We start from the raw sequence: 26,683 nt of genomic DNA, 5'->3' as shown, positions 1-26,683 counted from the left end.
TTGTTTTAGCTTCAGACACCACCTACACAAAGTTTACAAAAAGTTCTGGCTTTCTGCAAGTATGGTTACTATCCTCCTGCCTCTTAAATTCTAAAACATGCTTTCATCTTCCTGGTACATTTAATTGCTCACATTTCTTCTTTCACCTGTGCGCTATACTTGATCTAAGGCAGACCTCAGCATCAGGTGTGTAGCTTCCCATGTACATGTATGTATCATCACAATGCTCTAAATGCCTTATTCTCCCCCTCCCTCTTCTTTTTCCCCTTCTCCCCTTCCATTTTCTTACCATCAGGGCTTATCCTAGTCAACGAGCCTTATTACAATGAGGCTGGTTTTGACAGTGACCGGGGCTTGCAAGAGGGCTATGAGAACAGCCGGTGCTACAATGAGATGGCTTTGATCCGTGTCGTACAGTCGATGATGCAGCTGCTGCGCAAGCCAGTAGAAGTCTTTGAGCAGGAGATCTATGAGCATTTCTGCTGCAATGGCTGGCGCCTGGTGTACCGTATTGAGTCCTGGGTAGAGACAAATGAGCTGGTAGAAAGGAGTCATGACCCTGTCAACCTGGGAGAGTCATCCTTTGTGCACTCAGCCTGCGGCGTTCTGGCCGAAAGCCCTGTAGACAGCATGGGCCTATTGGGAGAGCAAGAGTTAGGGGCTGCAGCAGCAGCAGGTAGCCAACTGTCTGATGGCAAAGAGGAGCTGGAAGACTCTGGCTGTGGAATGTCAACGCTCGCTGCCAGTGACACCCATCAGTATTCAGACTCGGAGAGCATGGGCCAGCCCAGAGCAGCACACTTTGCCAGAGACCTGACAGATGAGGGTAAAGCTGTTCCAGACTCTGCTGCTCAGCCTAGTGTGAAACCAAAGAAAAGGAGAAAGAGCTACAGGAGCTTCCTCCCTGAGAGGAGTGGCTACCCTGACATTGGGTTCCCCCTCTTCCCACTGTCCAAGGGTTTCATAAAGAGCATCCGTGGTGTCTTGCAGCAGTACCGGGCTGCCTTAGTAGAGGCCAACATCCCCGAGTGGACAGAAGACAAATAAAACATCAGATTAGGAACAGACAGACACACAGACAAGAAGGGGAAGCAAAGAGGAAGGAAGAAGCTAGCAAAAGCTGTTAACAATAAATAGACTGTCTCACTGCACCCATTCCTCCTTGGCCTGGTTTGTTATAGAGAAAGCAGAAGCTCCCATTATTCGTTTTAGCCTGGCTCTTCCCCCTCCCCCCACATTCCAGATGCACAGGATGATTGAGCAAAACTATGCACATGCACGTGCGGACACATGCACACACATGCACACGCGCACACACACAATCATGTTTCCCTTCTGAGCATGACCCTGAGCGAATAGGAGCTGTGGCCTTTCCATTCCAGAAATTATGCAAAGCTGGAATTGGATTTTCTCAACTTCTGTTTGTACAAAGTCACTCCTCTTTCTTGTTTGACCCTCTTGGGTGTTAACAGATGATGATCATGTTGATGGGGAATGCTTTTGATTTAAACCTGGAAGATCCTTGCTTTACATCCACTGAGGAAGGTGTAATGCTGTCTTTTTCCTCTACCTTCTGATTTAACTTCACGAAAGCCTGTTGATTAGTAAGCACTGAATGGCCCACATTTCAGCTCTGCACCTGGTCTTAGTTGTTTTTACTGCCAATCTCATCTGTGTGAGCTAAGGGGAAGCATCCCCAGAAAACCTCAGAAGGTGTAGGCTTGGGACTTACTACACGAGAGCCAGAAAGTGATGGATATAAGCTGTTCTTCTTGACTGTCTAACCCCTCAATAGGCCACCTTAGGGCAGAAACTAAGCGCTAGCTGAGTTGTCCTTGATGGGGTCAGCACTCAGAACCATCGCTTTGGCTTCTGAGGATCACGTGCTGTCTGTCTTAAGTATACAATTTATTCTGGACAGCATCTCTCTTTCCACTTTGCCTTGAAGGGGAATAGTGCATATAGCATAGCCCACTACTCTCCTGGATACATGAACACTCTGCTACCAACTCAACTCTCTACACCAAGGTACCTCAGGATGGCGCTGAAACAATTGCATGGTGCAGCTACGTTTTTCACTTTCAACTTACACGAAAGCATTTGCAAAGTGACAGTTCTGTCTGACTTTATCTCCATGGACTTGTATCAACTATACAGCAACAAGCCTGCACTCTGGTAGAAAATGGGGTCTCTCTAGTCCAGCATCCTTAAGTAAAATCATCTCTTTTATTGTGAGTTGCCATTATTTTACATCCCCTGTTCAAGACTGTGTAGAACTTTTCCCAGCTATTTCCATGTGATACGACCAGTGGTGCTGCAGCAAGCAGAGGCTGCAGCAGCTTCATCGGTGAACTTCTAACCGATCGCATTTGGCAATCTGTTAACGTCCTTGCATCTTAGGTGGGAGTGCAGTCTACTCTTCGTTCATGGTTTCCTCCATCTTTGCATGGCATCACAGCTAGTTACCCTTGTATTTCCCATTCTCTGATAATGACCTAGTTGCCCCTCAGTCTTCCTTCCAGTAGAATACCCCGCTCACAGACACTGAGGCAAATGACATGAGTCTTGTGTTTACTCAGATAGTAGTGAGTGAGTTGTCTTAGCAGTGCAGATTACTCTGAGAGAGACAGGGATTCTCTAGCTGGCAGGCTGCTGTGTGCAAGCTATTGTGGCTGGGCCAGCCATGAGTCAGGAGAGCGGCCATGGCTGTAAAAGGGCAGCAGAAGAATCACGTTGATACAGTCATCCTGTGCGGGCAGGGGCCAGAAGAGGAAGGGGGGGGGGCTGTTGCCTGCATTGCCAGACACTGGTCGATTGTGTCAGAGGGTAGGCAGGGAGGGGCTGCGCCTGTTCCTGTGTGTCATCACATTCCTCACACAGGTCATGGTTCTTTACCTCCCCCAAAGAGAGGAGCTGACTGGCCACATACTCCATTCTGCTGATGTATGTAGAAAAAGCCAGCTTTCCCAGGCCGCCAGTCACACAGCTGCCCACCCAGTTTCAAGAGAGTTCCCCTGCCCCTTTCGGTAGGCTAGCGAAGTGTGGGGAGCAACAAAAACGGAAGGCCAGTGGTGCTACCGACGGCAATGAGCTGTGCTATAGGAGGACCTCCCTTTCCCTAAGTGCAACGGAGAGTTTTGTCTGGTCTCTTACCACGGGAAGAGCTTAATTAATCTTTCTTCATAGGGATCTGCTGCCACCTTTTGCATCGAGCAAGCACTGTCCCTATATCCTTGCTGACAGCCCCTGTGAGAGGCATGCACAGAAGTTTACATTTTATCCCCCTGATAAGCTTTTGGATAATGTGAAGCTCTCTCGGCTATGCAGTTGCTGGTGAGCACTCTGCAACTATGTAACTTTTTTGGTGTATGTATGTAATAAAGAGTGAAGAGAATTTCAGAAACAAATGCTTACTTAAACACACACCAAAAAGCCAAAGCATGAGGCATACTGTTAGTCTTGAGATGGGCTACATGATTGTGATGTATAAATTAAAAATCTCTATCTGTTAAGTGCTGGGGAGGGAAGGGGAAAGAAATATTACAAAAATAAAAATTTCTAGCCTTGATTCTGTACAGTATTTAAAACTGGAGCTGTCATATTGGGGCAATGCTTAGAGGTGTGTTACTTTTGCAGCTGTGAATGCTTGGTTGCTTACAATATATGTATAAAGTATTGTGTGATTAATCTTTTTTACTTGCAAATTTTGTTTGGCTAATTAAGATGTAGTAATAAAGGAGAGAAAGTGGCTTGCCATTATATTTTGCTGCTGTTAAGAGATTTGGTGGTTCTTGCTGTGTCTCCTGAGTAGCAAGATTTGTGTATCGCTGGAACTCTCCGAAGGGGTGTAGATCACCCGAAGAGGTTCAGGAAGGAGCAAGGTCCCTGCTCAGTCCAGATCTTGCACACCTCTTGTCAGGGACACATCTTCAGTTTGGAAGGTTTCCCTGGAACCTGTCTCTTTGAAGTGTTTCAGTGTATCCGGACCATTTTTTTCCTTTTTGCTCATGGACGGTCTGGTTCAGTATTATGTACCTTTGCAATACTTGGGGCTTTGATCGCATTTACATGACTGAGACACTATTTCTCAAGCAGACTCACATCGGTTAGTTGCAGCGTGATAGTTTCTTGCAGAGTACTTACACGCATATCCACTTGTGCACTCCTGTATACGTGACTGTTCACCCCTGGAGTGCTTTTTACCTTAAGATAGCACTTTCTGGGTATATATGCATATAAACTCATGCATGATCATCATTCCTCTCTTAACTTTTCAGAGCAGCCAAGGTTCAGCCTTGGAGTCTTCCTTTTTTGGTGAAGCAGGGGTGTACCACCTCCAGACTAGGGACCAACTCCAGCCCGTCTTGGGTCCCAATATTCCAAGAGTCCTCAGAAAGCCATGCCTATTTCCTCAAACACAAATTAGTTGGCAGTTTCCCAGTCTTTGTAAGTTTTACCCCCCCCCCTTCTGCATTTTCCCCCCCCCCCCAGGCTAGCATTTGCTAGAATTTTGGCTCTGTCCCTTTCGCCTTTGGCCCCCATCTACCACTGGGATGTGGCTGCTGAGAGCTTCCCCAACATGGAATTCAGCATTTGGGCTGAAAGAGGTTCAAGCAGTCTTGATCTAAAGGGATTTTAGAATACTGCAGTTCTGTGCACAGGTACATCCTCACATACCTTCCACTCAAGCCTAATCACCAATCACACCTCTTGCACTGAAACACCTAAGTTCACATGACGACTCAATAGCGATTCAGATCACACAGTGCTGACCTGCAGGTGGAGTGGGGCAAACCAATTGGGATCATTCGGTTATAAAGGAGGCCTAGTTCTCGTATACCACAGGCAAGATGGCTTGCATCTGGCCTGTATGTTAGCAGTAACAGTTCACATGATTTAGAAACATAGATTTCAAACACTTCTCCCTACTACTGATCCATGAAGTCGCCTACTGTGGATTGCACCCTTGTTATCTGTCATTGCTTTAAATAAGTACTTCAGTTAACGCTGGTGCTTCAAATAACAACCCCTGCCCCAGTAATAGTGTGAGTTTCTCAAGGAGTTTTTTTGGTAGAAGATAAGGTGATGTGAAAACCTACGTTTCTCCACCAATCCTGGCTTCCTTATTTTACAAAATGATGTGTTTACCCTTCAGTGCATTAGAGATTGGTTCTCCTATACCCCTATAGAACAGTTCGCTAGTCCTACCCATCTGTCTGTAAGCCAGCCAATTGTCCAGTTCTTCATCTGTGAAGATGGATTGTATGAGTGGAGACTACATGTGCTGATGTTTACATCTGGCCTTCTTATGTTCCATGTGCTCGTACATTATCCCTTGGAAACTGCTGTTACGTGGGACATCCTAGATTACCAGATGCATGTTGTATAGGCCTTCAAACCTGACCAATCAATTCAAGGGCCTAGACTCCACTAATTTTAATATAGACCAGGGGCGCAGCCTATTCTACATGCATTCATTATGTGTCGCTATTGATAAAACGTATAGAAATTCAGCCTAGGTTGTTAAAAAGTTAGGGCCTATGTAGTAGCCATATTATTGCTTACCTGCCCATCAAATTATCTCCAACTATGAATAAATGCCCTCCAAATTGACTGGTCTTTGACAATCTTGCTCAGGTCCTATAAACTATAGAATGTAGCTTCTTTTATCCAAAGAAGCCCTACAGTGCCTCAAAGTATCAAGAAATCTTCTTCAGGTGCTTTCAACTATGTGCAATACAAAATAAGGGTTCAGTTCTGAACCTGGGAAGTCTCAGTTCAAATTCCATTACCTATGCACAAGGGTTAATCTTTGTACAAAGTGTAACTGCTACAGCATGATCTCAAAACTAGCAGTAACATAAAAGCAATAAGGGATTTCAGTAGGGATGGAAAAATGAAACTGCTTTTCATGATAGAATAATTTCAGAGGTTCATCAGTCTTGCCACCGTGATGCTAACTTAACGTATTTTTTGCTCTTTAAGACGCACTTTTTTCCCCCTCGAAAGGGAAATGTCTGTTCGTCTCATAGAGCGAGTATGTATGTGCAGTCTGTCAGATGTGCAGCCCATGGGGAAGTGATGGGGAATGTGCCTGTGATTATGTGCCCATTTGATTCAGAATATTTTTTTCTTGTTTTCCTCCTCTAAACACTAGGCGTGTCTTATGGCCAGGTGCATCTTATAGAGCGAAAAATACAGTATGTGGGCCTGTTCTCACATGCTACCAAGTTGTGAAATCAGGATTGTTACGCACCTTACAGTTTTACTTTTTGTTACCTTCATCAGCATCATGATGTATGTATGATCTTTGGATTACAGCAGGGGTGAAGAAGGTGCTGGCCCTTGGCCTAGTTTCAAAAAACCTTCCCGCAAGCAGTGAGCTCAAACTTTGATAAGAGTAATCTATCGCTTTCCCTACAGCCTGCTGGAGCTGGGAGCAGATGGAATGCCCCTGCTCCCAGCTTTGGCCTGCTCACTACAGGCAACTGGCTTCTGCTGGATTATCTTGACAGAAAGTGGGCCTTGCTCAGAAAAAGGCTCCCTCTTCTGCTTTACAGGCACTTAAGGGCTACCATGGTGCATCTGAAGGGCTAGTAAGGGTTTAACACAAAGCAACTGCTGTTGAAGTCCTTATTTTCCAAAGACTCCTACTATACCTGCGACACTCACCTTGTTAGTGTGTGTACAGCAATCTGGGTTCTTTACTGGTGGGAACTTCTGGCTAAAAATATGCTTTTTTCCATCTGACAAGTTGCTTGTGATAGCATAAGACTTTCCTTCGGCCAGTTTCATGTGATTTGCCTCTACCAAACAAATGGTAACTGTAGAAAGATGGCTGCACATCATCCAGCCACTTTGGACAGTGGAACTTGGCCAGCAGCAGGCTACCATCCTGCCATGTTGTATATGTTAATTCTGATTGTGTATAAGAGACCACATATAGATGCCAGTTTGGGCTATAAAGCTAATGAAAATAGTGTGTGCACCTTCTAATCTTCCAAAATGAAATATGTTGGTAAATTAGCCTCTCATACAGCTGATGTCCCTTCTGCACAAGAAAATCAGAAGGGTTTGTCATTTGAATAATCTCCATGCATGCATGCATGCATGCACACACGCGCACACACACACACACACACACACAGGCATGACCCTGTAAAGAGGACATTGAACTAAATGGTATCTTCAGAGATTATTCCTCTTCCAATAAACTGAGCAACCCAACAGCAAAGTTACTGTTACCATCACTATGAATTGAAATCAAATTGCCATTCATAGTGCTTTCTTTTAATGATATTTATTGCATTTCTTCGTAAGAATATAATTTGTTCCTACCTATAACTTGAGGGATGGGGGAGAGTTACCAAAGGAAAACCTCTTATTGAACAATGGGATCCAGCCATTTTTATCTGGGCAGCCACTGCATTCGAATGTCATCTTATGCTCTGCTTCAGCTGCTTTGTGTGAAGATTTTCATCTTAGGAAGGAGAGTAAAACCATCCTGCAGAGGAGTTGGCTTTGGTTAGCTTTGGAGACCTACTTTCTCTCGCTAGGGCTCTGCAGAGAAGGAACATTCTAAAGCTGCCATTTTTGCTACATGATAGCTGAGAGCAGACTTAAGACTATCACAAGACAGGCTCAGCCATTATTCATATTGTAATTAAATAATTACTCCAAAAGCCAAGTTGCCCCTGAGAATTTGCACTGGCAGAGATGGTGCAGATGATGATTTGAAAAGGTGCAGCATGTGGGAGCCCTCATAACTCCCAATGCTGTAAAGCCCTTTGCTCGAGGATTGGCATTGTTGCTGCTTTCTCAAAGGTCCCCAGCCGCCTCAGGAGCGGCTGATAACGCGGGCAAGCCGACGGTGAATTTGCCCTTGCACTGGCTCACATGGCAGCACTTCACCATCCACTGTCATAAGGCCTTTGGGTTCAAGGGGCTCAAGCCTGAAGGCTTTCGCAGCAACACAGTGGAGGTGAGGGTTGTTGAGGACCAGGAGGTTCCCTTTATCCATGGCCCTGAAGAACTTCACCATTCCCATCCGGGAGACACCAGCACTCACATAGAAGAGGTGGATAGCATCATCATACAGTTTGGCTGTGGGAGCCAGGAGGAAGTCTGCTCCTAGGTGGGAATGACAGATGCCAATAATAGAAACAAATTCCTCCTCAGGTACTACAGTCCAGTGTTTGGGAACGGGTTGCTCAAAGGGTACCAGCAAAGGGTCCTCAAGCAGCGACACAGGTGGGGTCTGGACGTGAACCGGCGACTTCCTCTTGCTGAAGGAGGCTTGGCAGGTGCATTGTGCTGATGGGCAGCTCTCTTCCCCTGCAGGGGCTGAAGAGTTCATGCCAGGGCTCTGCTCGTCAGCTGGCAGGTAAGAGAGGCGGCCTTTGTAAATTTGGAGGGTGGTCAGGAGCTGGACGGTGCCCACGGTAAAGCGAGCACTGCCTAGTCGACGGTATCTCTCACTGGCAATGTCCACATCAGACACAAAACCCCATCCAAAGCTGAGGAAGGAGAACAGCCGCTTCCCCGAGGCCATGCGTAGAGACACCAGGTCCATGGGGGCATGCAGGCCTTTGCAGAGGAAGTAAGTGCAGTTCAGCAGCAGCTCCTCCTTGCTGTGGCAGTGCTCTCTGCAGCAGACATGGAGGGGTGGGGGGGGGGGAGAGAGAGAATATGAGGCGGCATTTCTGCACAAGGCTAATGCTGAAATGAGTTGATGCACGATAGACCAGAGTAAAAGAGCTAGTCATGTCAAGTCCTACACCTGGACTTCCAAATCCCAACATGCACGTTGATCTTGGTGGCAGGAGCATTTCAGAGCTGACATTCAAAAGATCTGTAGGTCTCCTTTCTGCCAGCCCTCTGACACAGTGGCATCAGTTCTGAATGCACTGCAGACAGAAATCATGGTCCAGAAAGCATCCCTGGCACAAAAACGGTTCCACACAGCTCAAGTCAGCCCTTAATTGATTTTTTTAAGCTTAGTATTGAATGGAAGCGAGTGCTTCGAAGTGTCAGGGTGGCAGTCAGAAGTTAAAAGATGTTTGTCTGTTACTGTGAGGAAGGATACAATATACCTGACCCTCATTTATCATTTGTGTCTGCTAAAGAACAGTTCACACAAACTTTAACCAAAATAAAATGATGCTGGTCCTGACATCATTGGCATGCACCCACCCACACAGTGCACGCTTGTGATCGGTTCTTCAGGTGATGCTCGAGGGCAGGTCTCAAATAGGGGTTGGAGGAGGTTATGGCAGGGACTGGTTAACCTGGAGCTTTAGCAAAGCTGCTCATGGATATCTGGGAATCCAGAAGAACTGGGCCAGTAAAAGTTTTCGGGGAATCAGAAGTCTGAGGGTTCTAGGACTCCTTTCCCTGGAGAGTGCGTCATAGCAACAGCTGTAGCTCAGATGTACACTTCAGGCATAATGGAATCCGAACAAGTGCTGTGACAGAAAAATAAAACATGGGCTTGCTCCCATCCGGGTTCGCTGCACGGAGTGTGGGGGCACAGGGCACAGGTGTGCTACAGAGAGACGACGATGCAGCAGCAAGGCGACCTTGGGAGAGCGCCTCTCTGAGGCTCTTCACTGCCACTGTCACCAGCTGCTGCTGCACCGCCACTTGCATGCTCAGCAGCCAGAGGCGCCTACTACTGCTGCTGCTGCTGCTGCTGCTCCTCCTCCTCATCACTGCCGCCGGCTGGGCCAGAGCAAGTGCAGCATGAACAAGCAAACTGCACTGACAAGGAGCAGCAGCAAGCCCAGGGACCTCGTGCCCACGGGTCCCCGCCAGGAGCCAGCCAGGCGTGCTCTTGGCCCTGGCCTTGTCCAGTACACTTGCTTCCCCACTCTGCTCGCCAGGCCCCAGTTGTGTAAACAGAACCCTCTTCAGAGGGAATGCCTTTTTAAATTGTTCAGTTACAAAAATCAAGGAAAAAAAGAAAATCTAAAAAGGTATCTGTTCTCTTACATGAAATTTGAGTGAATCTATTACAAGGAATGCATGAAGACTATATATATCCCTTATATATCTTATGTATAGCCAAGTATACTACAAAGGTGAGGCAAGAATTCGCATGTGCAATCGGGGCTGCTTTGAATTCTTTGAATTCCCACTTGGCTGCGAAGCTCAATGGGGGTGTTCCTGGGCCAGTCACACACGTTCAGCCTGAGCAGCCGCACAGGGTCTTGTAGGGCCTAAATGGAGGACGAGGAAGTATATTCACCACCCTGCATTCACCGCAAGATGAACTTGCCAAAGGGCACCAGGTGAAAGCCCTGCCAGTGACCTTGAGCAGCGATCGGGTGAAGAAGTCCCACCAAACATGACGGAACTTACTGCCGAGCATAGATGCCTAGGGTTGCACTGCAGATTTCCATAATGGGAAATAGGTCAAAACTAAGCCATCGGGAGCAAGCAACAGATGCCACAACGCATCTTCATAAGTTTGCAAAGACACATCATTGCTTGCTGCAGGATACTGGCATTGTCACTAGCACAGATATGGCTCTCTTTCAAAATGATGTGACAAATTACTAGCTGTTGCGCCTGATGACTACAGAAAGGCCGCCTGCATCGGACTGAACTGGATGCCTCTGCTTACCTCTGGCTCACATGGTATTCCACCTGTCCTCTGAGGGGCACAGGTGGAGACGATCGCATTTTTAGCCTCGCTGTATTACAAGATGTTGACAACAAAAGGAGAGCTTGCTTTGGTACCAGCTTGCTTTTTAAGGCTGCAATCTTGCACTGCAGTTACTTGGGAGTAAGACCTATTGGTCAAAGTATGGCTTCCTTCTGAGAAAACATGCACGGGCCTGGACAGTGAGTTCAGTGTGCTGTTACTCATTCTCCAGTCGACCTCAACACAATCCAGGGCACATTTTCCCGGAGCTGCAGTCTGCACAGCCATGCCCACTGGGCCAGGCAGGGGTGGGTGAAAAAATGGCCATCAGGCTGGCAGAACACACGATGAGGGCGGTGGGAGTGCTCCCAGGAATGCTGCTCGGGGCCTGGCCTAGGCCTGGCCATGACTCTCGCCGCTCCTCTGGTGCTCATTGTACTGGGCCCACACATGTTCTCACAGCTTGATTTCCCTGCTGTGGAAACCGGAGAATTCAGCAGCAGCCGTGGCCTTAGATTCCTAAGGGAAGCCAGGTGGCTGCGGCAGCTTGACAGGGAGAGGAGGAGAGCCCCTTAGCAACCCCCTCAAGCCCCCTCATTCTCCCCAGCTTTAGAACGGAGCCCACTAGCAAAGGGGGCTCAGGCGCAGAGCAGATGGAAGCAGTGGCCAGCTGGGCAAGGGGCAGAGGGCAGGCTTGGGGGTGGGAGCCGTTGGTAATTTCAGGGAAGGGATCGAAACCTGAGCCAAGGACATGTAATTCAGCAATTTTCTCCCCATCCGCTCCCTTCTGGGCCATGGATGTTACTAGATACCGTCCTCTGCCAGAGAGAGCCTGTCAGAGCGAGGGCCTTGTGCTCTGCTGCTCCCGTCAGAAGGCAGAGGCGCGAATAGGCTGTGTTTTAGCTGCAAGACCCGGCCAAGTCACGGGCAGAAGGCCAGACAGGACCAGAGCGTTTCGGTGAGCGGCAGTTCCTCACCCTGCTCCATAACCGCCATACAAGATGCAGAATATGCTGCACTGCATCCAGGCTACACCTTCTTTGAGAAAAAGGGTCTCCCTTGCAGATGGGTTTTTGGGACCCCCACTCTGCCACATCCCATAAGTCACCCCATTCAGCAGGGTCTCCCGACTCTCTGTGGAGCATTTTCAGGGGGCTGGGAGCTACTGGGGGAAGTCCAATTCCATGTGATCTACGAGTAGCTCAAATCTGGGCCCAACCTCTTTTGTTCTTTGCAGCTGTGCTGCACAACTTGGCTTTTTGGAGCACGTAACTCGGGTTATAATCATGTAGAAATAAGCACTTGTATTATTTAACTGCACGAGTATAGGTGGCCTGAGCTGAGTGTGTGGCTTCCAAAAGCAGGCGTTGATCTGCCAGGCGTACAATGTGGCTGGGGTTTTTTGGCCGAGACAAAGCGATGCCCTCTCTGCTCACTGCGTCACCCTGGAAAGCCTGACATACAGGCTGTGTTCCTCACGCGGACCACGTTTTCCTCCCACTGAACCACCATACTGACCCCTCCTTGGACATGTAACTCTGCATATCCTGTTTTAAGGAAGTAGTTGCCATATAGTTCAGAAGTAGTTCAGAGAATTTTGAAGAGTGAGTCCTGGGCAGGGGAGGGTAGCAGACGTGTCCTACAGGGGCCCCTGAAATAAAACAAGCATGGCGACACCCCAGTTTCACTGAGTTTAATCCACCTTGACTAACCGAATGCCCTCCCGATGTGTCGGATGGGTATGTCCCCTGCTGGCTTGAGGTATGCTGGGGTTGCACATCTGGAGGGCACCAGGTTAGGCGAGGCTGAGCTAGATAATCTAGCAGGGAGGAAAAATGAAGGCCACGTGCTAGAAACCCATCAGCGTTCAGAATTCCCTGTAAGTGTAGTGCTGAGGATTGGGCCACACAGTAAGAGCCACTGTAGTGTGATGGTTAGAGACTTGAGGGGGGTGGTCGAAGCCCTAGTCTCCACCTGGTTCACTGGCTGACTTTGGGCCAGGCCCTCCCGCTTGGCCTAACATGCCTCATGGAGGGGAGGAGGGTTCTGAGTGCCACTAGGGCTCCCTGCAAGTGGGAAAAGGTGGGATACATTTGCTGGCTTCTCGACATTTGTGGACATGTGCTCACGTCCAGTGATGAGCTGGTTGTGTCCAGGGAGCTGCACATACAGATGTTTTATATTTTAAGTACCTCACTGAGCTATGTCTAAGGTTCTTTTTGTGGGCACACAAGAAGCAGGACCCTGCCGTGCAAAATTAGTAGATCATGCGCCAAGAGCCACGTGCACGTGGCAGTGTCAAAACGGCCTCTCTGACATGGCTGAAATTCACTGGAGGGTGAAGCTGAGGTGCAAAACTTGACAATACTATCCCATTATGGACAGGCAGCAGAACACATCTGTAGCCCCGACTTGTGGCAATATAGTGGCTTTTCAGCAAGCCCTTACCTAGCATAGTAATTGAGAGACGCGGCCAAGGCATTCCCAGAGCCTCCTGGAAGGATGCAAAGAGGCTTCTGGATCACAGACTTCCAGTCAGGACGCTCCATCAGTCCATTTATCACCTGCAATGGCACAAAGGTGGGAGCTGCTCAAAGACGGGTCAACGGAAACGCACAAAGGAGGCGTTTTGTAGCTCCGAGCCTGGCTTTCGTAGTAATGAAGGAAGGGTGCCACCAACATGGCTGGAAAGTTGAATGCTCTACCATGTGCTCCCAAGAGCCGACGGACAACATATAGCGGGAAGTGGGGACAGGCCTCCCCGTATATCGCCAGAAGTGCTGCATTTCATATTTCTGTAAGACTGTTCACCAACACTGCATCCTATTATGCATGTTTACTTGTGAGCAAGTCCCACTGAATTCAATGGGGCTCACATCTGAGAAAAATTCCATAGAACTGAATTGTAAGAGGAGGGTATGATTCAGGCACACCTGGCAGTCAAAAGCCATTAAAATTAACAGAATAATGAAAAAAATATTGTAGGTGGACTCCCCGCTACCCCGTCACACACATTCTCAAACTGCAGACAGCTCTGTGTCCTGCCAGTCCCAGTATTCAAGCTTTAAATTCATGATATTCAACATCCTGTTTGAAATTGTTTGCGTTTCACATTAGTAAATAATTTTTTTCTCTTCTGTTACTCTCTGCACCAGGTGATCTGCAGTTGAAAAACCTGTATGGCTAAAGCAACCCTGACGGGTGAGGTTGCCAATCCACCATCAACTCGTAACCCAGCCCTCCCCAACATGGCACTTGGACTTAAATGTCCATCAGCCCCTGCCAGAATAGCTAGTGATCAAGGATACTGGAAGCTGTAATCCAAAACACCAAGAGCTGTCCTAAGCCCTGCCGGCAACTGTGACCAGAGCAGAAGAGCAGGGCAGCTTGGCCGTATTTCGTGTCCCTTTCTCTTACTGCAATTGGCAGGAAGGAATTAACTGCAGCTGCTCAAGGACTGGCATAGTTCAGGGCCCGCGTGGGGAGAGTCTTCCGGGAACGAGGGGGCCAGGGGCTTCGGGTATGTGCCTCCAAGGTCTTCTCTGACCTCATTGGAGCTGTAATCTTCAGTGCCCTGGCACTTGCTGCCATCACCAGGCTGTGTGGTCTTTCTTGGTTGCCTCCACCATTTAGCGCCCCACAAGTGCCTTCCCCAAGAGACTGCACTGGTTCCAATTATTCTGCCGGATTTCTCAGCCATTAGAAGGCTGTTAATTGTTCTCAAGCATCTGTCCGTTCCCCCTTGCCCACCAAGCTCATGCCCTGGATGCCAGCTCTGCAATGCAATAGACAGAAGAGCTGCGGGGCCCCTCTGTTAATCATGAACCCACAAAGCGCAATGGGGCAGCCTCCGTTCCTTTGTGGTGGTGATAAGGGTGGGAGGGACCCTGGGCAATGCCGGGCCCCAGAGCGAGCACCTGCCCCGCTGCTTACCTCGTAGAGCAAGCCATCCCCAGCCATAGCAACCACAGCATCCCACTTGGACATGTTCTCCTCCTTCACCAGATCCCAAGCGTGGTTGTTCTTCCCTAGGGAAAAGATGAGAAACTTGCATGACTGGTGAGTGGCGTGGCCCTGCTGAGCTTGAGACTCCAGGAATGGGATCATCCTTGCAAGCTAGGCCAGCATGCACAGAAGGGGGGCACCTCTATGCTCTCTCTGTCGCTCTGGCTTTTCTGCACAAGGCATTTATGGTGCATTTCTCATTGCCTGCTCACAGGTGCTCTTGTGTTTCTTAGATGGCATCCACAACCCTCCCGTTTCACTTCTGTACCTAGCCAGCATCTTTGACAAGCCTTTTAGAGCAGGACAAATGCAGCACTGAGTTGTGAAGTTTCCTCTTGTGCATTTATGCGCTTCTGCTATATTGCAGTGCTGCCTAGAAGTTGCATAGTGGAAGAGCAAGAAAAGGAAAGCTCATTGCGCAATGCTCAGATCTCAATTCTACAATGCAACTGAAAGTGGATACAGCATATTAATAGCCTCGTGTAAAGATCCCTCTCTCTCTTGCCCTCACTCCCTCTCTGACACACACGCACGCACGCACCACACATGGGCACATCTGGCAGACAGGCCAAAAAGTGCCCTGCAGGTGATTCCAACATCAGGAAAGGCTGGCTGCCCACGACGGCAGCAGATCTCAGGTCAGAGCAGACACACCACGAGGCTAGCAGCCCACGCAACCACCTCACAGTGGCATTCCTCTTTTCCTCCTCCTCCAAAGCAGCTCACCCAGCAAGATGGAATGGCACATCCACTGAAGGACAGGAAGCTACACTACAGTTGAAGCAGAGGGAAAGTGTGCCAAAATCATTTAAAGTGGTGGATGCGGAAGTTTCTCCCTCTGTTTGGCCACCATTTAATGTGAAATGTGTCACGACTCTCTTGGTCAGTTTAACACGGTCTTTCCTGACCTAGTGCTCTTCATTTGCTGTGAATTACAGCTCTCAGGATTGCTAACCACTGGCAATGCTGGCTTAGGCTAATCAAAGTCAAAGTCCAAAATATCTGAGGGAATTAGACAAAGGAAGGCCAATTCAGCCTTTGCTTATGTTTGCATTTGTTTGGCGATAACGTTCTTTGGGCAGTACACAAGTATATCATGTTAAAACAATACAACCACCAGTTTCCAGGTAGTAATCTAGGGAGCCTGCTTTGGACTGAGAGCCGTTTCTGAACGGCTTCTGACATCAGTCTCACATTCAGGGCACAGCACTAGTCCAAGCAGGGGGTCACCAGGGCATGAGGCAATCACAGCCAAGCCATCTGCTCCATCGAGGGAAGGTCACCACTGGCGCTGACGAGAAGTGCCTTCAGCTGCAGAGACCACTCCAGCTCCTAATGACACTGTTGGATCAATAAAGTGCCACCGTGACCTGAGCCTTCTAAGGGGAGCATCACCTCCAACTAGAACTGAATATATTTGGGTACATGAGGCTCCACTTTCTGGATTCAGTCTGTTTGTTTGCCCTCCACCACTTTGTTGCCATGCCTGATGCAGGACCGAAGCACCCTCATGGGTGCCTGATGAGAGAGATGCTGCTGGGCGTCATTTGCACACCGGTGGTACCCCAGAACAAACCTCCACATCCTGCCACTCCTTTCGGATATGAAACTGCGTAGGAAAAAGAACAGGTCCCTGTGCAGCGATCCCCGGACATGACTGGCACATTTCAAGGGGTAACCACTGCAAGTGCCACTGCTGGAAATGGCCATCCAGGAAGAAGCAGAAGCCTCGCCGGCAGTTTCTCCCATGCAGCTAGCAGACAGCCTCTCCAGCACAGTGCCAGGCGTGATGGAAGCAAAAGTCACGGAGGGGCCCAAGGGAACCAACAGCATCTGACTGCTTTCTCTTGGCCAAAGCTAACCCCAGGGGGTGATTCAGGTTTCCTGGAATCCATTTGAAAAGGATCTGATTGTAATTGTGTGTTCCACTCCTATTAGCCTGGAACATTCTCACTTGAAGATGCTCAAGTGCCATCACAGGCTGTTTTCAAGCAGTGTTTTGGCCAATAAGTCAAGTACTAAAGGAAGCAGGCGTTTCAAATGGTGTAATGGAGCGGGGGGGGGGGCATCTCTGCTGCTGTTTTTCACTTCGTTTTGAGAAGTTTGTCCAAATCACTGAGATCGCCAGCAGAACAGATGCATGACAGTAAGTGCTAGTACTGTTGGGAGGGTGGATTTCTTTGGGTCACAGAATCACAGAATTGCAGATTTGGAAGGGACCATGGAAGGCCATTGGGTCCAATTTCCTGCTTTTGCAGGACACCAGCTTACACCATCCCACTCAGATGGCTGTCCAGTTTCGCCTTGAATGTCTCTAGTGTGGGAGAGCCCACCGCCTCTCTCAGCAAGTGGTTCCACTGTCATATTGCTCTGACAGTCAGGAAACTTCTCCCAATATCTAGCATGAACCAAGGTTATTGCAACCTGACCTGATTATTCTGTGTCCTACGCTCTGGCATGAGCGAAAAGAGATGACAGCCTCTTTGTGACAGCCTTTGGGGTACTTATAGAGGGCTATCATGTCCCCCCTCAGTCTTCTCTTCTCAAGGCTGACCATGCCCAGTTCTCTCAGTCTCTCCTCATAGGGCAGTGTTTCCAAAGCCCGGATCATTTTTGTTGCCCTTCCCTGCACCCTTTCTAATTTACCTGCAACTTTCTTAAATCTTGGTGCCCTGAACTGCACAGAGTATTCCAGGTGAGGTCTGACTAGTGAGGAGTGTAGAGGAACTACTACTTCTTGTGATTTGGAAATAATACTTCTATCAATGCACCCCAAAAGAGCATTTGCCCTTTTGGCAGCTCCACTGCATTGTTGGCTCATGTTTACAATCCACAATTACTCTGAGGTCTTTTTTCTTCTTTAGTTCTGTTTCACCATGTATTCCTCATCTTGTATCAATACCTTTGGTTGCTTTTTCCTAGGTGGAGGACTTGTCACTACTGAATCTCATTCTGTTGCTTTCAGCCCAGTGTTCAAGTTTATCAAGATCGCCCTGGATTGTCACTCTGTCTTCCAGGGTGTTTGCTATTCCACTCATTTTTGTATCACCTCTAAAGCTGAAAGCTGCTATGCAAGCTCAGGGATCTATAAAGTCCACATCTCTATTTCACTGTATCCTTTGCAGCTATCCTTTCGATGTGTAGAGTCCATAGTAGTTAAAGCATAGATGAAGGCTGGGGTGCCTTCACCAAAAACCTTGGCACCAAAACCAGTGCCAAGGACGCTCTCAAAGGCCACATTCCAGTGGAGCGTTGGGCAAAAGGCAGAAAGGGTTAAGGCTCAAAAGAGAAGCTTGTTCTAGGTTTAGCCTGTTCCTGCCAATAACCGAGACTTGGGATTGGCACTGCAACCTTATAGAATGGGGAAAACTGCACAAGAATCTGGAAATGACAACAGTTTGTTGGATGAGGAATGCTAGGAAGCCCCAGAAGGGCAAAGCGATTGAGCGCACCACCATGCAGCAAAACACACCAGGGCCAAGAAGAAGCTTGAGTGAGAGCGCCCAGGGGGAAGGGGAAGCCGGCGAAGTCTGGAGCAGAGCAGGGAGCGAAGGGCTGAGCACTTCCTGAGCCACCCTGGGACACAAATAGGCCTCTCGTCCTGTGGGGAGGAAGGAAGGGGACCATTGCAGCGGGTGGGTGGCGCTGCTTTTCCTGTCACCTTCAGCCAGGCTCGGCACTTACTTGTGACAAACATGCTGAATCCTATGTTGGCTTCCGCCAGCATGGGCTGGACTTGGGTCTTGAACAGATGCAGTGCCCGGCCAGACCCGCTCTGCGGGTTGAGCAACACCATCACTTGGCAGGACTGAGGGAGCAGCCCATGGAGTGATCCTGCATGGAGGGACAAGAGAGTGCGAGAGAAGGAATTAGTGCTGGGAGTACAGTGAGACCTTCGGGTTCAACACAGTCCTACAACACAGTATTCTATGCACAGAAATGTAGAAGTGCATGTCTACTTATCCGGGCTCTAAACATTTCTACCCCCAACCCCACCCCACAAAAACCCACAAACATTCATTTGCTTGCCCTACTGAAGGAGAGCTCCATAGTTTAAATAAAAATAGCTAATGCTCAGGGGAAAGGCAGCAGCAACCACCACTGGAGCAAAGCCCCTTCCTAGTGCTGTGCGCGCCCAGGCCTTTGAGAACGGCACAGCTCCATTTTGCTGATACTCAGAAAGAGACATGTGTGAACGAACGAGAAGGCAGGAGCTGCAAAGAAAATTGTATATAGAAACATGCCTCAGAGTGGCAGGACTTGAGCCTTCGTTCTTTCAGGCTCTGTCTTCGATTGGCCTTACTCAAGTTCGAGCTCGTTTTGTGTGAGTTGTTGGTCTTGTTGCAAACCAACGTAGATGATTTTTAGGGAGAACCGCTTCTTCCCCACGGAAAGGCCTCCAGGCCTTGTCTCCCCTTTCAGCGGGTCGCCCGCCCAGCTGTGGGAGGCCCCGCTCACCTTCCGCCCCAGCAGCTCCAGGCTCTCTGCTCCGAGGAGCCGCTCCGCGAGCGCCGCCTGCAGGCAGCTCCGCGGAACTGCGGCGAGGCGCCCCGTGGCGAGCACACCCTCCCCCACCCGCGCTCTCTCTCGTCTTCCCGGAGCGGCTCGTTCGTTGCGCAGGAAGGAAGAAAGTAAGTAAATCAGAAGTTTTGTTTACACAACATTTGCAGAGTATGGTGGCCCTGGAAGGAAGCCGCTGCGAAAAGCGTCTAAATTGTGAAGGTCTCTAGAATGCGATGTTAGAAGTCTCTAAAATGGTGTGGATTTGAATGGTCAAATGCAGCCCTTAGTGAATGGCATCGGATCCAAAAAAAATCTCTAGTTCAGACAGTAGCCAAACTGATTTCAGAGGATGAGTGAGGTGAACTGTAAGATGACAGAAAACTTGGAGTCCATGTCAATAGGGGCAATTCCAACTTTAGAAAAACAAAAATCTGTATTTCAGATAGCCCATTACTGCTTTTTAACACTGCTATTATCACATTGCATTTATATCCCACTTTTCTTCCCCTTGCAAAGAAGCCAAGGTGTCTCACAGGCTTCTCCCCCTCTCCATTTTATTTACACAACAACAACCCTGTGAGGTAGGTTAGGCTGAATGGCAGTAGCCAGCTCACAGTCGCCCAGTGAGCAACATGGCCAGGTGGAGCAGGACCCAGACCAGAGGAGACGACAGACCTCCATGCACCAGCTGCTGGGGAACATGAATGGGAGGCTGCTCCTGCTTCCCCTGGCCTCTGGTTGCCACCATAGGAACAGAATGCTGGTTCTGATAAGCTTTGGGTCTGATCCAGTACAACTTTCCTTGTATAACCTTCACTGCAGCTTATTAAATGAGTGACCAAAACTGACTCAAATGCATAGGATTTGAATGCCAGCCGTCCCCCCAACATTGTACTTAAATCTGAGGCCCACAGAGCCAAGCTTAAAGCTTGTTAGCCAGTCATCCATAGCAAAATTAATGATATCTCAGAGTTCCGCAAAGAAAAGCAGTATCACCACTCTGTCGCCACCTTTCCCATCTCCAGCAGACACAGGAACTATGCTAAGCACTAGCGTTGCTTTGAGAAAGCACTGTCAGAACCAATTAGCTACATGTCCCAATTATTTTCCAGCATGTTGGCTGCTAAGCTCCAGCTGACTGCTGCATCTTGAAGAGGGGCCATTTCAGGCTTCGCTTCTGTACTGGTTAGAACGACACTCGCGTGCAGTGCAGTGCTCCGAAACTGTGCGCAACATTAACAATTAAGGAGAGGAGGCTGACGCTTGTGGCTTCAAATACTTCCAACTCCCAGTAAATGTCCAGCAGCCATGCGAGGAAGTAAAATCCTTAATCCGCCTCTCCCCCAGTGGCTGAAGAATCCTTCCCCCCATTTATACGAGGCTCACTAGTCAGCCCAAAGCAATGCCGCTTTTACAACCCTTGCAGGGCTCTTCCAACTGATGGAAGTGAAGCTGTGATCATGCCCAAAGGCAGGGGTGGGCAATCCCCCCCCCTTTTAACTAGATACCCAGGGTTCACCATTGGAACGTGGGGCACAAGACACATGCTTAGATTTAATGAATTCTGAGCTGACACAGTCTTTCCACATAAAAAGCCACCCCTGGTTACCCTAAGCTTGCTTCAGATGTTCAGAATAATTAGGGTGCGTTCAACAAGTGTGAGTCAGAAATCCTCGCAAAACTACTGCTAGTCAGCGAGAGAGGTCTGCAAGGATGCTTTGCTACACCTTGGCCTCTGAAGAAGCTGGCACGTGGCAAAGCGGGGTCCTGGGTGATGCTAGGCCATCCGGCACATCCCATAGCAACAAAATGGCATCAGAGTGCTGACCCAGAGTCACTCAGCCTACAGAAGGCTGGTGGGTGGCAGTCATCCAGCCTCCACCTGCTTTGTTTCCCAATTTTCTCCACCCCTTTCTCCCTTGTTAGATTATGTGCAGATCTTGCAGATCTGTGGAAGAATAATCCAGCCGCCTTTGGATATACAGTAGCTCACAGGCTGGGACATGTTTACCTCCTCAGAGCCACAGGTGGAGGAGGTCAGGCGGCTCATTATAGGCATGGGCACACTGCATGGGCAATGCAAAGCTGATCAGGTGCAGGGCAAGGACAACGTGGAACGCGTGTCACAACCTCTGGAGAAGCTCCCCAGGAGGATGCAAGGAGGGCATGAGCAATTGTCTTTCTGGCAAAATGAGAAAACTGCCCCCAAAACAGCAAGAACCAGGCAAAGGCTTCCATGAAGGGCCTGAAGATTTGCATTTAACAAAGATAAAGACAAACTTTTCTACAAATAGCAGTGAATAATTAAAAACACACAACCAGCCTCATAGCAGTCAGTGTCAGCAGCACTGGCGAACATAGCAGGGAAGCACCTGTGCTTCCTGGAATTCCACCGGAATGTCTTTCAGTCTTTCACGCTGGAGTCATTTCCCTTCTTGGGTGTGGCTCAGTGATCCCATCCATCCCAGAAGCACAGAATACCTTTAAAGCTATTCCAGGAGCACTGGAGGGAGGGAACCCAACACAGTCTTTTAATATGCTAAAACCGAACTTTTAAAAGGGTTTAATCATGCTCAGTCTGGCTTCTGACCTCAGGATGGAACAGAGCTGGAAAGTGTCCCCTTGACTCCTTCCGCCCCTCTGTGGCACCGCATTTCCTTGCTCGGGCTGTCATTTGACTGGGTTTGTTTCTTTTTGTCAGAGCAATCCTAGAAGAAGGGCTTTGGAGATGCCTCTCAGGAAATTCAGTATGGCTTCCAAAGGGGCAATTCCGTCCACTGTGAAGGAGCCCGTCGATGGGAGGCAGACTGCCTAACGCCCCATTCCAACAAGGCATCCCCAAAGGATACCAGAGCTGACAGTGCTGAGCACTACTGGGGAGCACTGAGGAGCCCCGGCTGCATCCTCTGGCACGGGTGTTCTATCAGGACAACCAAGGCACTTTCGGCCATAAAGCCCAGTTGATTTGCCAATGTTGTGTTTGGCAAACTGGTCTCAGGGGGGCCAGTTGAACGGTCCATAAGCTGGGATGTCCTGGTAATCTAATTTATAGAGAACAATCCTCTACTGGAAAGGTTTCCAGAAGACACTACTCGATTGGAAAGTGTCTCTCATTTGATCTAAGTCTGTTCTAAAAATAAAGAACGATCAGACGCTTCCCTCCACTGCTGTTAGCTCCTGACAGCAGACTCAGTGAGGCGCACAGGTTGCCTGCTCACATTTCTATATAAATTATTATTTCCAAATACGCACCTATACATATAAATTCGCACATACAAATCATGTGCAAATATGTGTTCATTTCTGTCCTCTGTTTTAACAGTGCATTAATAGCCACTGCACTACTGTGGCAGCCCAGACTGCAAAAGCTTCTCACCACTCCACTAGCCAAAACCTTAGAGGTGCAATTGTGGGGCAGAACTGAGCTTTCTTCACCCATGTACATTAACATTTGTTGACATCCCTCAGCAAAATGGCTTCTGTATCACCCTTGGGATCACCTCTGTCAGCTCAGGGATGATGGTTGGCGTGGCTGAGAGAAGATAGCTGCCCCTTTCATCAAACCAGGCCCAAATAATACCTGTCAGCTCCTCCAAAAAGAGGAGCTGACAGGTATTCAGCCAAATTGTGCCCAAATTGTTTTCCCATCCAGTGATCTGGCATTCAGTAAGAGCACCAAGCAACTCGACAGTCTGCTGTCAGGCCACGCAAACAGTGGTGGAGCTAAGAAATCCTGAGCCTTGGGGTGCCAACTTATGCATGCTTAAACAGAAAAAGGTTCCGCAATTCCCAGTGCTGCTGACTGGAGGAATACGGGGAATTGCAGGACACCTTTCAGTCTGAGTATGTATAGGATTGCATCCTCGATTACCAGGGAGACGGCAGGCACTTTAGTTGACCAGGCGCATTACTTTTGTCGTAAAGCGTACACAGCTAATGCTTCTTTTCTTTTCTAACCACCACTGCTATTTCATGCTTTAGAACTGCTTTGACTTTCCCAATATTCTAGATGCACTTGAAGAACAAGACTCTCTTCCAAACCTGTTATTGAAAGAACACTCCAAACCATGTACAGTTGTTGAAATCAAGGGCACAAAACAGCATTCTCACGACTAGAGGAGTGTGCGTCTGCTGCCATGGTGCGCTCATCACTTACTACTCTCTGGGTGGCATATTCCCAAGGGGGGAATGGTTGGACCCAAACTCTGCCCCCCAAATCCAGCCATAGCTGCACCACAGCAAGTGGCCTGAGATTGGAGCAGGGGACGAAACAGAAGACAGAGAGTTGCATGGCAACTCTCCGTCCCTGAATGGACTCACCCAAGTGTCTCTCGGCCTTGGCCTCCCCTGGCTGAAAATACTATCGGTGGTGTCTCCACCACCACGCCATTCCCCAGGCACCTCTTAACTCTTGCCTCACTAGGAGCAACCACAGCAAGCAAAGTCGCTGCAGCAACGCAAAGGGGGGGAAAGGAAGTTAATTTAATAGAACTCACACAGCATATGCTCTTGGCACCTGACAAGCCAAAGTTGCCTACCCAGGTTCTCACCCGTTGCTTTAAAAAGAAACAGCTTTTTCACAATGAAAGCTGTGATCGTCAGGAAGCTGACAAATTTTGCACCCATTGCTCCATTTCCCGCACAGAATTGTGACATGCACAAAGCCACAGAAAAGCCCAGCATGTGCTACTTGGTGCAAAATTCGACTTCCAGAGAATATTTGCTGTTAGTGTAAAAAGAGTGTTTCTAGTCCTCATTGCTACCAAAGATATGATTTGAGAGTAAGTCAGGATGCATGTTAAAATCTCAGAAGCCAGATGGATGGGACTAGAAACCTAAGGCACAGCCTTATGCATGTATAGACAGCAAAAGGCCTACAAACTCCCAGAATTCTTCAGACTGCCCTTAACTTGAAAAAGCTCTAACGGATACCAAAATGTCACAGGGTAAACAAATCTGCATGACTGGAACAGGGTACAGAATTCAATCAATATGCAGAACATATCATATGGAAATCTGGATTAGGAAACAGGAGTGCGAATTGGTGTAAGATACATCATTTACTTCAGATATGGAGATGATACCATATTATTGACAGAAAGGAGCAATGAATGGAAATACTTCCTAATGAAAGAGAAAGATGGAAGTGCAAAAGTGGAACAGCAGCTGAAAACAAAAATGACTACAGAAGAATTATATAACCTTAAGCTTAACAAAGAAGTATTTGAAATCATGAAAGATTTGAGATACCTTGCCAATTCAAATGGAGACTGCAATCAAGCAATTAGAAGTAATCTGAGACTTGGAAGGGTACCAATGAAGGAATCAGAAAAGACCATCAAGTGTAAGGATGTTTCACTGGATACCAAGGCCAAGATCATCCACATTATTGTATTCCTGATCACTAGGTGTGGATACGAAAGCTGGACAGGATGAAAATGGATGCATTTGAAACATGGTGCTGGACAAGAGGTTTGAAAAATACCCTAGGCCAAGAGAAAGATTAAAAAATGGGTCCTAGATGAAATCAAGCCAGGGCTTTTCCTAAAAGCAAAAATGACAACATTAAATCCATCATTCTTGGGCACATCATGAGACGGTAAGACTCATTGGAGAAGATATACAAGAATGTACAAGGGCTGAGCAGGGCTGTGAAGGTCACACCGTTTTAGAGGGCACGCATTCATAGGGCCACCATAAGTTGGAGACAACATGGCAGCATATAACGACCACCAGGATAATTGTAGGGAGAATTTACACTAGGGTGCAGAATCTTAATTTATTTAGAAACTGAGTACCTACTGGCCTGGCCCTACATCCACCAGAGGTACAAGGCACATTGAAGGTGAAGTGGGGAGCAGGGATGAACGAGGCCATAATTATGTTGAGGCAAGAAGATAGCAGCTCACATGAGGTGGGCAGAATCTGTAAAATCCAGTGAGGTGAAGAAATGAATGAGTCCCATCTGCTGATCTGTTGGCTAAGCCAATTGGGAAGTTCAAAGCATACCTCAAAAAACAGGACAATGGATGTGCCAGCAAGCCTTTCACAACCTGGCGACGTGGCTGTGCTAGACTGCAACAGCCATCACACCCAGGGGTATGCCAGGTGGGAATGCCCAGAGCAGCTGCTCAGCATATTGAGGGGGTGCTAGGATGGGAAGGGCTGCTGCACTGTGCCTGGCCTGTTTTCTGTCACCTTTCCCACACGGCCTCCTGAGAGCTGACTTTGCAACTGGCAGCACTTCTGACTGAACCTTCACACACTCTGGCCTCCAGACTGCCAGTTCCCTCTGCCCTCATTTCCTAGGCATCTTCCAGAAAGGTACTTTTTAAAAACTCAATAGCTCTCTAAATCAGGGAAAGATTTTGCTGACTCCATCAAAGTGCAGAAGGGAAACTATGATCGTGCCAAAAATATCTGCTTGGTCACATCTGGGGGAACGGAAAGCGGCAGCACGCAGAAGAGCTGCAGAAAACAGATTGTGCTGTACTGCAGAGATGACTCTGAAGTGATACCCGCCCATCCTTCAGACTTCTGGGAAGGAAAGTGAGGGAAAGGCTGAGGGGTAGATGTACCCAAGGTACATCCGGACTGACTAAGTTAAATTTAAAGCTTTTCTTACTTAGAGTTCTAGCTGGTTTTTATATTACCTGCCCCACTTCCAAGGGTACATAATGATTCTGACTCTGTGTGTGTGTGTGTGTGTGTGTGTGAGAGAGAGAGAGAGAGAGAGAGAGAGAGAGAGAGAGAGAGAATGCACACGTGCCCCATCACTCTTGTGTATAGCGCGTTTCACTCTCACTGAATATCTGATATCCATCTTCAGACCACGAGTTTGAATGGAATGCAGTGGGACAGCATAGAAGCTAGCAGCTTAAAAAGGAGTCTCCCTCACTTGTTCCCACGAATATCTTTCTTCTATGAAGTGTGCATTCAGTGTCTTCTACGAGCTATTTATATTCATGCCTTCTATGAAAAAGGCCTGTCATTTTTAAACTTTGTGATATAGCCAGTCTAACTGCTCTGAGCACCCCTGAAACCCACGGCACAGCTTCCTGCTGTGCTGTATAGCAAGCCTGTATTTACGGCATGCGTGTGGCACGCTTCTTCTTTCTTTAGCAAATGTCTTCTTGTTTTAGCATCCCGTGAGAAAACAAACATTTCCTATTCACTTTGCCCAATCACAGTGCATGAATTTATACCTTTCTAAACATGGTGCTTCTTGCCTATATAAAAGCCTAAACGTTCAAGGACTGCGCTGGCACAGAACCATTTTGGAGCATCAGAAGCTGAACGTTTGTGCTTATGTCAAAGCACTCCAAGAGCCACCACTTTATTGAGGTAGAACTCATTAACCTGTGGTATATTTGTACCTTAGATCAGCCTTCCCCATCACCCCTAGCCAACAAGTCCAAGCCTGAAGTGCCTGATCCTGCCTAATCTTGGAAGCTAAGCAGGGTCAGGCCTGGGCAGAAGTGGGATGGGTGACTTGAGTGTATGATTCTATGATCATTGCTGTCAACTGCC

The 26,683-nt window shown here is 48.2% G+C and overlaps 2 protein-coding genes across 3 annotated transcripts in view; one reads left to right on the top strand and one right to left on the bottom strand.

Annotated features, from left to right (window-relative positions):
* Positions 1-3,776, top strand: part of UBE2O (ubiquitin conjugating enzyme E2 O) — an 89,132-nt gene extending 85,356 nt beyond the window's left edge. For both annotated transcript variants that reach the window (XM_044454103.1, XM_044454102.1), the window contains one exon: positions 296-3,776. In XM_044454103.1, coding sequence (XP_044310038.1) covers positions 296-1,047 — 752 coding nt within the window. In that variant the 3' untranslated portion in view covers positions 1,048-3,776. The remainder of the gene's footprint in view (positions 1-295) is intronic.
* A 3,508-nt stretch (positions 3,777-7,284) lies between these two features.
* The window catches only part of SPHK1 (sphingosine kinase 1), a 36,934-nt gene continuing 17,535 nt past the window's right edge, over positions 7,285-26,683 (bottom strand). Inside the window, exons 2-5 of the mRNA XM_044453841.1 lie at positions 18,335-18,484; positions 14,579-14,673; positions 13,094-13,209; positions 7,285-8,645 (exon numbers count right to left, since the gene is read on the bottom strand). Of these exons, the coding sequence (XP_044309776.1) occupies positions 7,838-8,645; positions 13,094-13,209; positions 14,579-14,673; positions 18,335-18,484 (1,169 nt within the window). The 3' untranslated portion in view covers positions 7,285-7,837. The remainder of the gene's footprint in view (positions 8,646-13,093; positions 13,210-14,578; positions 14,674-18,334; positions 18,485-26,683) is intronic.

This window comes from Varanus komodoensis, unplaced genomic scaffold (assembly GCF_004798865.1).
Source record: "Varanus komodoensis strain SLA01 unplaced genomic scaffold, ASM479886v1 scaffold7_1, whole genome shotgun sequence".
NCBI lineage: Eukaryota > Metazoa > Chordata > Lepidosauria > Squamata > Varanidae > Varanus > Varanus komodoensis.
The sequence above is the reverse complement of the archived record's forward strand: the minus strand, read 5'-3'. Positions and strand labels throughout refer to the sequence as shown.